Below are 12,865 nucleotides of genomic sequence, written 5' to 3'. Positions count from 1 at the left end.
CCCGGGCTCAAGGCACGAATAAGCAAGAGTAACTTCACTCACCTGAGATGCCGCCTCTGCTTTCCCCTACGCTCCTCAGCTTTCTCTAGTTTGGGCGCCTGTGGAGTTAGAAGGAGGTGACCCCTGTGGGTAGCGTTGACCGCTTCTCCCCATACTCCCAGGCTCAGCAACTTCTAGGTTCCTATATCCTGGACAAAGCTAGGTCACCTAGAGGTGACCTCTGTGGGTAGCACTGACCCCTTCTCCCCACACTCCCAGGCTCAGCAGCTCTAGGTTCCTATATCCTGGACAAAGCTAGGCCCTGGGTAAATCGGGGCAGAGCATCTCTCCTAGGTAGACGTGCATGGCAGAGGTCCAGCTGATAGTGACTGGAGAGAAAGCAGAACCTGAACATGGTAGAGGTTGAGAATAGAACACAGAATATTGAAACTACTTCTCCATCCCCACCCCCTTCCCCTTGGAGCCAGGACCCAGGGACACCCTATGAACCTCCTTGCTTGTGTGGGTTTGTTCTGGAGATATTTCCCAAGCCTGGGCTGCTTCTGTTTTTAAAAATAATTTATTTCCATAGTAACAGCTCCTGCCTATGGAGCACGTGTAGAGGGGGTGGTAATGAGATGGGAGCTAGGCAGTGCAGCACTGGACTATCAATAGATTCAGCCAGAAGACCCTGCCATCCAAATATGTGATATCCCAGCAAGCCCCCCAAAAATGATGTTATAGGTACACTCTGCCTCAGGATCCACCCTTTTTCCTTATTTAAGGTTAAGATTTAAGGGAATAGACTCCATCCCTACTGGACAGAGGCTTATCGTTGTTTTCTGGAGGCAGGGAAGGAAAATCCTACAAAAGATTCAAAGGAATCCCCCCATTCCCCAAGAGACCCTTCTCCACACACATATGGCAGAGCCTTCTTTAGAGAGGTAAACAGGAAGGTGTTAAGTACCTCTCTCCCAAATCCAGTCATTAGTCTGAGCACTAAGCACACACGAGTAAACAATGTCTTCTAAAGTATGGGGTTGCAGAGCTAAGCAGAACCTGGCAGGTCAGCAACAGGGTGCCTGAACCGGAGGAGGTAGTGGGAAAGCCTGGGGAATCCCCAGATTTCACTGTAAGGAATGGGGTGGGGGTAATGGGGTAACCTTGCTTCGGTCCTGTCCATGCATCATCACTGGATTCCAAAAACTAGAGGAGATACCTGGCGTGTGGAGTTTTATTTTTATTTTTATTTTTTTGTCTTTTTAGGGCCCCATCTGTGGCATACGGAGGTTCCCAGGCTTGGGTTTGAATTGGAGCCACAGTTGCTGGCCTACACCTGTGGGAGCTGCAGAGCTTTGGGATCTGATCTGCATCTGCGACTTACACCACAGCCCACGGCAATGCCGAATCCTTAACCCACTGATCGAGGCCAGGGATCAAACTCGCATCCTCATGCATACTAGTCAGGTTCATTACCGCTAAGCCACAGCGGAAAGTCCATGGAGTTTTCATCTTGAGGGGAGAAGACATGAAATGAAGGGAACAGAGAACTCAGGGATGCAGAAGGAAGCTTTGAGTGGGCAGAGCCGCTAGAGCTAGGGGAGCAGGTTATGTGGGAAGGTGTCCAGCTACAAGTTCACTATGAAGGCCCTCTTCCCCCAAGAACCCTTCTTCAAAGTTCATCTCAGTTCTCTGAGTTCCTGAGTTTCCTTCAGCTTCTCCACTGAGCACTTGGTCCTGTGCTGCCAGATACTACTTCACAATTCAGTCTTGCATGAGTCTCCTAGCTAGTCCTCCTAATCTCCCATCCACGTGTTACTCATTTCATTCTGCCTTATAGTCTAGATGGTTGTTTATGTGTCTGTTTCTCTCACTTAAAAGGAAGCTGCTTAAGAGTAGGGACCCTGTCTTATTCATCTCTCTACCCTCATTTAATCAAGATTTAATGTGATGAAGTAGACTCCTTGGGGGGAAACCATTGCATTTATATCACTTAACTTAAAAGTTTCCCATGCACATAGTAGGGATTAGCAAATTCTTTGGAACTTTAAGAAGTCTAACAGAAAATATTCCAATATACATGTAAACACTGAGAATTTCTGTATTGTTTCCATCTTTTCAAAACCCATTCCTGTCACCCCAATGGGATGGGAGATCTTGGGGCTTGCTTTCAGCTAACAACTTTTGATAAACTGATGGGGAAGAGGCAGGAGGAAATGGAAAAAGGGTAACTCAGATGCCTGGAAAGAGCCACAGTCCTGCAAGGGTCATAGCTTCAGATTCTCCAAAGCTGTCTCTCGGACTTTTTAGGAACTGTGAAACATTTCTGAGACAGGCTTTGCCACGAAATTAGACTTAATAGTGCATTGGCCTTGCTCACTGGGAGACCCTCAAGGCTCTCTAATAGGAGATATGCATCTCAGACTTTGTCTGCTCAGCTCAAGAAACCAGCTGAAGCCACTGACAATTCACCTGGTCTGTGCGTCCTAGGACCAGCTTCAGCATTTAAGCAAATGCTTTTCTTTTTCTTTTTCTCTTTGGCTGCAACTGCTGCATGCAGAAGTTGCTGAGTCAAGGATCAAACTGGCGCCATAGCAGAGACCCAAGACACAGAAGTGACAATGCTGGATCCCAAATCCACCACACCATCAGGGAACTCCTAGGCAAAGGCTTTGAATTTGTACCAGGACAGGCACAAAATTTCAAGTGCGACCACCTCATGTGTTTGTTTCTCCTGGTGAAGTCTGATAATCAGCTGGGCATTTGCCATCATGAGAACAAAAATATTCAGATTATATGACAAGTATCCAAGTAACCATGTTCTGATGGTAACACGTCTGTGCAGATGATGAATCCCCAGTGTCTTTTTTCTGAACGAGTCCCCCACCCTCTTCCAGTGGGGGTTGCAGGGGAAGGCTAATGATCTCTGGAGAAGAAAGAGACAAAGGTTTTTTCCTGGGAAGGCTTATTTGGATTGGCCTCCTAATAAAACAGGAAATAGATACAGACTGTCCCCCAGACCTCCAGGGAGTCTCAGCCTGCTCCTGATCAACAAGATAACTGAATGCTGCCTCCTCTGGGGCTCCCACAAGCTCCTCCTTTCCACCTGCTCCTGCTGTCTCACTTTCCCTGTTCATAAGGCCCTTCCACTCCTGCCACCTGCTGAATTCTTTAGAGATACTCCTCTTCCTCAAGCTCATCTCACTTTCCCGGTCACAACTAATTGCTCTCTCATGCTCCTTTTGCCCTCCGTACCTCTTTCAGATCCAGACTGATTATGAGTGATGATGCCTTGTATACAGAAATCTGTGTGTCCTTAGCCCTGTGAGGACACCCTGTGGGACAGAAAACACTTGCTTCTAGGGAATTCCAGTCTAAGAGGCACAGATGCGCACTCGTGTACCCATGTGTGGGTGCATGTACACACACAGACAGAAAAACAATGCCAGTGGGATAATAAGTACCAAAAACTTGGTGGAATAGTACTATCAAGAAAGTTCTGGGATTACTATACATATATAGTATACTATATATAGTACATGTTATGCATATATGATTTTATGTTGCTAATTAGAGCCACATTCTAGTAGAAGGGACATTTCACACCTGGCTTTGAGAGACAGGCGGGACCATCTTTGCCTTAAAAAGGGTCAACCCCACACTGGCTGCTGGAGTTTATTCAAAAAAATGAACAATGAGTCTTCTCCCTAACTCCCTGGTGACGATTTCTTCTCTGAAGAATAGAAATCATTTGCCATCTAAGAACCTAGATGAGTGAAAGAGAATGAAGATGATAGTGAACCATTATTTGCAGGGAAACAGGTACCAAGGAAAAGGCACCTAACCTGGAGAAAAAAAAAACCTGCCTGGGAATTCCTCAGGCTTACAGGAAGATACTTGTGGGTTTTGTTCTCCTACTTGCTTAGTTCCTTCCAGAGTCTCAGTCTCACCTTCTCGGATTGGGAGCTTGGCACAGTGCAATGATGCAGGACCAAGGAAAGTCAAATACAGGACCTGAGGGCACACCCAGCCCCATCAGCTGTGAGGTCCCCCGCTGTGTTGCCAGGCAACCAACTGCTACAGCCGGAGCAGAAGGTGGGTGGGATGAGGAAGGAAAAGTACCTGGATCAAGGACACGGAAAAACATTGAGTGGGCGGGGCTTTTCAAGTGTCTACGCTTTAAAATTTACATCATCTTCAAAACTGTAGGTGTGTTTCGGAGACCTGAGTTGTGTTTACCTTGGCTTCCTTCCCAAAGTTGACTACGTTGGCAACAGGTTTTCTACAAGGAGCTGGCGCTGCTCCACATCTCCATCCCTTCTGCCCTCCCCTCTGCTTCCAGTAGCCATCTTCCCGGTTTCGGGGGCGTCCTGGAATAAACTCAGGGTAATGGCCCTTTAAACATGACCTGCGGAGGCCTACGAAGCTAAACCTGACGTGGAATCAAATAAGCGGCGTCAGACACGTGGTACAAGGAGGCGTTCATCTTGGAACCGGGCAAGGGGTTTTTCCGCTTTGGTCTATACATTTTTAATATGATGTTATGAAAGTATCCGCTTTTGTTTGCCCTTTGTAAATTCCTTTTCCAATCCCCTCGTGAAGACTCTGCTCTCGAATAAGGATGCAGTTCAAAACCACACTTCTGTCCGCAACTCTTATGCCCATATTAAAAATGGCCGCGCCGTCCACAGCGATAGTTGCTCTGCTAACTACACCCGGGCGGAAACAGTAGGTAGGTAGATGCAGTGAGGCAGAACCTAGGTTGACTTTACTGAGGCTCCGGAGAGTTCCCAGGGCGGCTCAGGTTGGAGTTGTTGGTTTTGCTCAGGCCAGTGTCCGAAGACTCAGCCTGTGGGGAGCGGCCACTTCTTACTGCTAGGGGCCGTTAGCTAAGGAGGCGGCCGAGAGGGCCGCCTGGCCAGTTACCATGTGGGCCTTCCCGGAGTTGCCGATGCCGCTGTTGGTGAATTTGATCGGCTCGCTGCTGGGATTTGTGGCCACACTCACCCTCATCCCTGCCTTCCGTGGCCACTTCATCGCCGCGCGTCTCTGCGGCCAGGATCTCAACAAATCCAACCGGCAGCAAATGTGAGGGGCCGCGCGCTAGTCTGGGGACGGGAGCTGGGGAAGGGTTGGGTAGGGCAGAGGTGCCGAGTGGAATGCTTGCTTGCGCGCGGAGAAGCGCGAAGCGCGATCCCAGGAGCCGCCTTGGGACTCTGGGAGGTGGAGGACAGTTCTTGTTACCTCGGAGGACTGAGACTCCAGCAATGGGACTTGGGTACCCTTTTCCACCCCCAAGTTAGCTTACTGTAGTGTTCGCACTAGTGAGTGACCACGCCCCCTTTCCTCTTCCCCCTCCCTCCACCCCGCTTGCTGATGGGCCACAGCCCAGAATCCCAGGGAGTGATCAGCGGTGCTGTTTTCCTTATCATCCTCTTCTGCTTCATCCCTTTCCCTTTCCTGAACTGCTTTGTGGAGGAGCATTGTAAAGCCTTCCCCCACCATGAAGTAAGTGGGTTAGTGAGGGCGGCTGCCTGGGGCTGGGAGCTACCTGGGAGAGTTGGGGTTATTTGGGTTGGGGAGGGTGTGCTGAGAACAAAGGAAAGATGGGAGTTCTTGAAAGGAAAAGCGAAGTGGGAGTAGGTTGGAGCCATGACCTTCCCGAGCCTCCCCCAGTTTGTGGCCCTGATAGGTGCGCTCCTTGCCATCTGCTGCATGATTTTCCTGGGCTTCGCGGATGATGTTCTCAATCTGCGCTGGCGCCATAAGCTGCTGCTGCCCACAGCTGCCTCACTACCTCTCCTCATGGTCTATTTCACCAACTTTGGCAACACGACCATCGTGGTACCCAAGCCCTTCCGTCCAATTCTTGGCCTGCATCTGGACTTGGGTGAGTCCCACCACTACCACCTCTATGCTTCTACTTCAGGGCACCCTTGCCCCATGAGATATCCAGCAGAGCATCCTTCCTGGTGTTCCACATTCTCCTCCAAGTATCCCTGTTTTGTCCCTACGTCTCCTTTGGTCCCTTCCGTTGGCCCTTCATCCTATCTTCTGTCCTCACCACTTTTCTCAGAATATCCTTAAGTCCTCGTTCTATAGATGACACTGCTTATTTTCTTACGGTCTTCCTTCCCCAGGAATCCTGTACTATGTCTACATGGGGCTGCTGGCAGTGTTCTGTACCAATGCCATCAATATTCTAGCAGGAATTAATGGCCTAGAGGCTGGCCAGTCGCTAGTCATTTCTGCTTCCATCATTGTCTTCAACCTGGTAGAGCTGGAAGGTAGGTGGGATTGGAGGTCAGAAGAGAAGTCTGTTGCCCATTTGTGGCTTTAGGGAATTCAGGAAAAAAGAAGTGAGTAGTTATAGGAAATAAGATAAGCAATAGCAAGTAAGACATTAAATGTGAGAAAGAAAAGTAGCAGCTTTGTGATTTATAAAGGGATTGCCACTAATTGGTAGGCCATTTCTTCCTATTGAACAAAAACAGTTTTATAGACTTCCAAAATCAGACAGGCTCACTCTGTGACCATGATAGAGTAGGACAAAAACCAGACCCTTTTATAACCATGTCTGAGAAGCACAGATAAAACACCTCCACAAAAACACGGTGCATGTCACAAAAATGACCAAGATTCCCTCTCTTTTGGCTAACATGAATAATTTTTATTTGCTTTTTAGGGCTGCACATATGGCCCATGGAAGTTCCCAGGTTAGGGGTCAAATAGGAGCTGCAGCTGTTGGCCTACACTACAGCCACAGCAATGCAGGTTCCTAGCCGCATCTGCAACCTGCACCTCGACTCACCAGATCCTTAACCCACTGAGTGAGGCCAGGGATCAAACCTTCATCCTCATTTTTACTAGTCAGGTTCATTACCACTGAGCTACAACGGGAACTCTCTACTTTTTTTTTGTCTTTTTGCCTTTTCTAGGGCCACTCTCGCCGCATATGTAACTTCCCAGGCTAGGGGTCTAATCGGAGCTGTAGCCACTGGCCTACGCCAGAGCTACATCAATGCAGGATCCAAGCTGTGTCTGCGACCCACACCACAGCTCATGGCAACGCCAGATCCTTAACCCACTGAGCAAGGCTAGTGATTCAACCCACAACCTCATGGTTCCTAGTCGGATTCGTTAACCACTGTGACACAACGGAAAGTCCGGGAACTCTCTACTTCTTAGATACAAAGATGCTCAGGAGTTCCCTCATGTCTCACTGATTTAAGGATCCAGCATTGTCATTGGCTCTGGTTACAGCTGTGGTGCAGGTTTGACCTCTGGCCTGGGAACTTCTGCATACTAGGGGTGTGGCCAAAAAAACCAAACCAAACAAAAAATTAAGATGCTCAGTTATAGCATTACCCCTGCTGATAGCACCTAGCCCAAGGTAAAACTCAGGTTCCTTGCATCATCCCTAGAATTAAATAAAACAAATTCTATAACAAGTCCTCCTAACACCTCCTTGGTGTGTGGGTTCCAAAGTCCCCCTTGTTACCCAGCTTTGAGTATAGATATAGTTCTGGTGATCTTTGGCTGATGGACATTAGTAAGTGCTTACTAAAGCTCAGCACTTGAGAAGGGTTATCCTACTTTACACTTGTAACAGCTCTATGTGGCAGGTATTTTTTCTTTTCTTTCTTTCCTTTTTTTTTTCATGCCTGCACCTGTGGCATATGTAAGTTTCCCAGGCCAGGGATTGAATCCCAGCCACAGCTGCAACCTGTGCCCAGATGTGACAACACCGGATCCTTTAACCCACTGCTCCAGGCCTGGGGTTGAACACTCGCCCCTATAGCGACCTGAGCACTGCAGTCGGTTGTTGTTTGTTTGTTTGTTTTTGTTTTTTTCAGGGCCACATCTGTGGTATATGGAAGTTCCCAGGCTAGAGGTTGAATCGGAGCTGCAGCTGCCTGCCTTTGCAACATGAGATCTAAGCCGCATCTGCAACCTACGCCACAGCTGACCACAATGCCAGATCCTTAACTCAGTGAGCGAGGCCAGGAATTAAACCTGCCTCCTCATGAATACTATTTGGGTTCGTAACCCACTAAGCCATGATGGGAACTCCCTGCAGTCAGATTCTTTACCCACTGCATCACAGCAAGAACTCCGTGGCAGGTGTTTTCATCAAGTTTTTTTTCACAGATAGGAAATTGAGGCTCCAAGAAGTTAAAAGTGTTATGACCAAGGTCACACAGTTTGGAAGTAAAGCTGGTGTTCAGGAGTTCCCATCGTGGCTCAGCAGTTAACAAGCCCGACTAGTATCCATGAGGATGTGGGTTCAATCCCTGCCCTCACTCAGTGGGTTAAGGATCTGGTGTTCCTGTGAGCTGTGGTGTAGGTCACAGATGTGGCTTAGATCTGACATTGCTGTGGCTGTGATGTAGGCCGGCGGCTCCAGCTCCAGTTGCACCCCTAGTCCGGAAACCTCCATATGCCTCGGGTGTGGCCCTAAAAAGCCAAAAAAAACCCCAAAAAAACCAAAAGCTGGTATTCAAACCGAGGTCGGAATGGTCTAAACCAAACGTATACAATAACAAGTTTAGGAAGCGTTCATGAAAGAGTTACAATATTACAAATTGCCTGGGTGACAAAAAAGGGGTAGTGAGTTCTTCAGACTTGGAAGAGGTGGACAGTACAGCTTAGGCCAGAATTTAGGGGCAGACAAAAACAGGAGCCAGCTGTGCAGACGAAGTGGCTATCAACGTTTCCTTCTTTTCCCCCTGCTTCTAAAGGTGATTATCGGGATGATCACATCTTTTCCCTCTACTTCATGATACCTTTTTTCTTCACCACTTTGGGATTGCTCTACCATAACTGGTAAGTAGCCCTGTGGATAGGGTGACAGCTGTTTGAACAAGTGGCCAGTATGGTCCTGATTGTGGCCTGTCTTCTGATGGAGAGGCTAAACTTGTGCATCCCTGTATTGAGTGTTTTCTGGGTTGTCAGTTGGTAATATTCTTAAACCTTATTCTCTCCCCAGCAATAGCTGGGGCCAGGTGCTCTGGGGCCCCAAGAATAGTTGGAGTCAGAACCTTGGGTCCTGGAATTGCTGCTGGGAGAGCTAGCATCTCTTCTAAGCCAGAACTAGGGTCAGGGTTAACCCAGAGCCCAGGGTGTGCAATGTGAGAGAAAGGATTAGTTCTGCTTCTGGCCACTGGCTAAGATCCCCTCCCCCCCACAGGTACCCATCCCGGGTGTTTGTGGGAGATACCTTCTGTTACTTTGCTGGCATGACCTTTGCCGTGGTGGGCATCTTGGGACACTTCAGCAAGACCATGCTACTCTTCTTCATGCCTCAGGTGTTCAACTTCCTCTACTCACTGCCTCAGCTCCTGCATATCATCCCCTGCCCGCGCCACCGTATGCCCAGGTAACCGCTTTGGGACTTGAAAGGCTATTTCACTTGGGATGCCTTAGACATTTGCTGTGCAAAGGGAGTGGGCCTAAAGGAGGGCTAATGCCGTCCACGTGGTCAGCCTTTTATACATTACAGAGCACATTTAGTTACATGATCTCATTTGATGTTCACAGCAGCTCTGATTACAGGGAGCTAACGAGGAGAGCCAGAAATAGATCTCAGGGTGTTTGACTCCACTTTCAGTGCTCTTTTTATTAATTAACCACAGTGAGGAGAGTTCGTTGAGTAGTGGCCCAGTCACATGAAGGTCTCTTCCCCTGCAGACTCAATACCAAGACAGGCAAACTGGAGATGAGCTATTCCAAGTTCAAGACCAAGAGCCTCTCTTTCTTGGGCACGTTTATTCTAAAGGTAACAGGGTAACAAGGAGGTAAGGCTCTAGGCTGCCATTCTGAATTCAGGGAATGGGGAACCTAGGCCTTCATCAGCTCCATGGGGAGCTTGGAAGCATTAAGCAGATCCCCATTCCTGAAGCATGCGTATTAGCTGAAATCCTCTCCACTTCTGGTCCCTCCAGGTAGCAGAGAGCCTCCGGCTAGTGACCGTTCGCCAGAGTGAGAATGAGGATGGTGCCTTCACAGAGTGTAACAACATGACCCTCATCAACTTGCTACTCAAAGTCTTTGGGCCCATGCATGAGAGAAATCTCACCCTGTTCCTGCTACTGCTGCAGGTGCAGTGCTGTTGGGAGTGGGGTTTACACCTCCTTCTCTCCCTTTCTCCATGGTTCTGATTCTAGTTTGTTTCTCCTTGCAGGTCGTGGGCAGTGCTGTCACCTTCTCCATTCGTTACCAGCTTGTCCGACTCTTCTATGATGTCTGAGTCGCCTAATCATTGCCTTTTGCTTCATAACCACTAGGGTCCCTGACTCAGGCTCAACTCTTCTGGACCAAGACTGCCTCCTGGTCCAAGCCTCTCCCACCCTTCATTCTCCAGATTTTGTCCTCAGCATTTCCTTTCCCCTATGATTATTGACATCCTTGGGCCTTTCTTGCCCTCTAGGGCTGTTGATTGAACTTTGCTTATGGCTTTCTTCAACTTGCCACTCTCCCTCTCCATCCCACTTTTGCAGCCACCTAAGCGGGGAATACTGTAGCTTTTATGCAGTTACCCACAACTCTGACACTCAAGGAATATGCTGGGCCTGGGGATAGAACCCTGGCTGCGGATAGGGTCACAGGCTTGAGGATGACTTGACATTTGACTATAATTAAGTATTCTGATGATTCAGAGCAGACTGGGGGGCCAGGTGCTCCCAGTGGCGACAATAAAAAGTTGTCTTTTTCTTGTTGTTTCTGTAGGTGTATTTCCTATGTGGGCATTTTAAGGTAGATTGGGAGTGTTGGTGGAGGCATTTCCTCTAAGAGTTTGCCTATCTCTCTGCCTCATCCTTTTTCTTTCAGTACCTCAGGCCACTTCTAGCAAGAAGTGAACACAAAGAACAAACCAGGTAGAACATGTTGAGTAAATATTGAAATCCTGCTGCTCCGTGGCGTAGAGAGCCATAAGATTGGCATTATCTGGTATGGGGTCAAACTTGCAGAGGGTCTCTAATTCCTTCCCTTTTTCATGCCCCTTTTGCCAGATAGGAGGGCGTGGCCAGACCTGGGAAGTGAGGCAGAGTGGTCAATAGTGCTGACCCCTTTTCTTTAAAAACCATAAGTCCCACACACATTTCCCTGAGATGGCTTCAGACCTCACTCTCTCTGTCTTCCGGTTCTGGAGTCTGGCTGTAGTGTTTAAATCTGGCGCGCTTCACATGGATTGGCTACACCGGAGAGTGGTTTGCTGTCGGCTCGCCGCAGCTCCTCCTCTCCTCTTTCCCCGGGCAGAAGGTTTTCAAATTCTACCAATCGGAGGGCGCGTTCTCTCAGCCGGGGCGCGCCACCGATTGGTTAACTGCAGCCAACCGGAGGCGGGTATTAAAGAAAAGAGCCAATCAGGAGGGCGCGGGGGTGTGCCCTGGGGGGCTTATAAGGGCGGCTTCTGGGCGCGCGCGGCACCAGTTGGACTGCGGCGGCGGCTGTTTTTCGTCCTTGCGACAGGCGTTCTCCTCAACGTTCATCTACCTCACGCAGCATGTCGGGCCGCGGCAAGACCGGCGGCAAGGCCCGCGCCAAGGCCAAGTCTCGCTCATCACGCGCCGGCCTCCAGTTCCCGGTGGGCCGCGTGCACCGCCTGCTGCGCAAGGGCCACTATGCCGAGCGAGTGGGCGCCGGCGCGCCAGTCTACCTGGCGGCGGTGCTCGAGTACCTCACCGCCGAGATCCTGGAGCTGGCGGGCAACGCGGCCCGCGACAACAAGAAGACGCGGATCATCCCTCGCCACCTGCAGTTAGCCATCCGCAACGACGAGGAGCTCAACAAGCTGCTGGGCGGTGTGACGATCGCCCAGGGAGGCGTCCTTCCCAACATCCAGGCCGTGCTGCTGCCCAAGAAGACCAGCGCCACCGTGGGGCCGAAGGCGCCCGCCGGCGGCAAGAAGGCCACCCAGGCCTCGCAGGAGTACTGAGGCCGCCCGCGCCGCCACGGCCGCCGCCCGGTCTTCCCTTCGCCACCACAAAGGCCCTTTTAAGGGCCACCACAGCCCTCACGGAAAGAGCTGGGCCACGACGGGCTCCCGGCCGCGCGCTCGCCCCCTCCCCAGCCTCGCCGCCGCCTGCCCGCCCCTCCCCCGCGCGGCCCGCTCCCGCTGTGGCTCCGCCGAGGACGGCCGTTTGAAAGCCGCTCGGCCCCGGGGTCCAGCTCGTGACTGCTGGCCTGGCCGCAGACGCTGATGGGCTGCGGGGAGGACGCGGCGCCTAATGGAAGGCTGGGCCGGCCGTGCTGACGCAGGGCCGGGGAGCGCGGCGGGAAGGTGAGTGGGTGCGGAGGCCGCCGGCGGGGCCGCGCGCGTTACTCTCCAGCCCGTTGCTCTGGCCGCGACTTCTGACGGAACTCGATTTCGGGCGGCGGCGGAGTCGGTCACTTAATTTGTTCCGGGGCCCCTTTGCTGCCGGGTCCCGGGCCTTGCACGTCCGCGCTCCATCCATCTCCGCTCGAAGGCCCGTGCGCGTCCGGGACGAGACACTTGGCGGTGTGAGCGTCTCCCGCGGTGGCCGGTTCGGGCGGGGTGGGGGCCGCGCCCCCAGGCCCGCTCCCCTCCCGGAGGGTCCACTGGGCAAGCCAAGCACCTAGATACCAGCACTACTAGTCCATTAACCCCCGTCTGGACTGAGCCGCCGTTGGCTTCGGAACTGGAATTTTGCAGCTAACCCATCCGAGACTAGTACTTTAGGTATTGGGGAGTTTCAGATGGACTAATTTTGTTTATTAAAGGATTGGTTTTTATATATATGTATATGTATGAGATGTCTCTTCATTTTACAAAAGGGTTGTAGGATCGCTGACCTGTAGACTTCTAAAGGCAGTGGGGGAGGGGGGATATGAGGCAAGGCTGCACCGTAAACGGGACAAGTCA

General features: G+C 50.8%; 2 protein-coding genes across 2 annotated transcripts; both read left to right on the top strand.

Annotated features, from left to right (window-relative positions):
- Positions 1–4,700: 4,700 nt before the first annotated feature.
- Positions 4,701–10,691, top strand: DPAGT1 (dolichyl-phosphate N-acetylglucosaminephosphotransferase 1). Its single transcript, XM_047752223.1, has 9 exons — positions 4,701–5,067; positions 5,367–5,487; positions 5,656–5,869; positions 6,120–6,266; positions 8,721–8,805; positions 9,170–9,358; positions 9,670–9,757; positions 9,924–10,079; positions 10,163–10,691. The coding sequence occupies exons 1-9, from the start codon at positions 4,907–4,909 to the stop codon at positions 10,226–10,228; spliced, it is 1,227 nt and encodes a 408-aa protein (XP_047608179.1). The 5' UTR covers positions 4,701–4,906; the 3' UTR covers positions 10,229–10,691.
- Positions 10,692–10,762: 71 nt separating this feature from the next.
- LOC125110724 (histone H2AX) lies at positions 10,763–12,741 on the top strand. Its single transcript, XM_047752224.1, has one exon. The coding sequence runs from the start codon at positions 11,486–11,488 to the stop codon at positions 11,915–11,917; it is 432 nt and encodes a 143-aa protein (XP_047608180.1). The 5' UTR covers positions 10,763–11,485; the 3' UTR covers positions 11,918–12,741.
- The last annotated feature ends 124 nt before the right edge of the window (positions 12,742–12,865 follow it).

This window comes from Phacochoerus africanus, chromosome 11 (assembly GCF_016906955.1).
Source record: "Phacochoerus africanus isolate WHEZ1 chromosome 11, ROS_Pafr_v1, whole genome shotgun sequence".
NCBI lineage: Eukaryota > Metazoa > Chordata > Mammalia > Artiodactyla > Suidae > Phacochoerus > Phacochoerus africanus.
Note: the sequence above shows the minus strand (reverse complement) of the source record. Positions and strands in the feature narration are given on the sequence as shown.

Excerpts from the sequence above, each read along its gene's own strand:
- DPAGT1 (XM_047752223.1), top strand. The coding sequence starts at position 4,907 with ATGTGGGCCTTCCCGGAGTTGCCGATGCCGCTGTTGGTGAATTTGATC. Across the intron at positions 9,359-9,669 it reads CCGCGCCACCGTATGCCCAG|ACTCAATACCAAGACAGGCA; the intron begins GTAACCGCTTTG and ends CTTCCCCTGCAG. Across the intron at positions 10,080-10,162 it reads TGTTCCTGCTACTGCTGCAG|GTCGTGGGCAGTGCTGTCAC; the intron begins GTGCAGTGCTGT and ends TTCTCCTTGCAG.
- LOC125110724 (XM_047752224.1), top strand. The coding sequence starts at position 11,486 with ATGTCGGGCCGCGGCAAGACCGGCGGCAAGGCCCGCGCCAAGGCCAAG.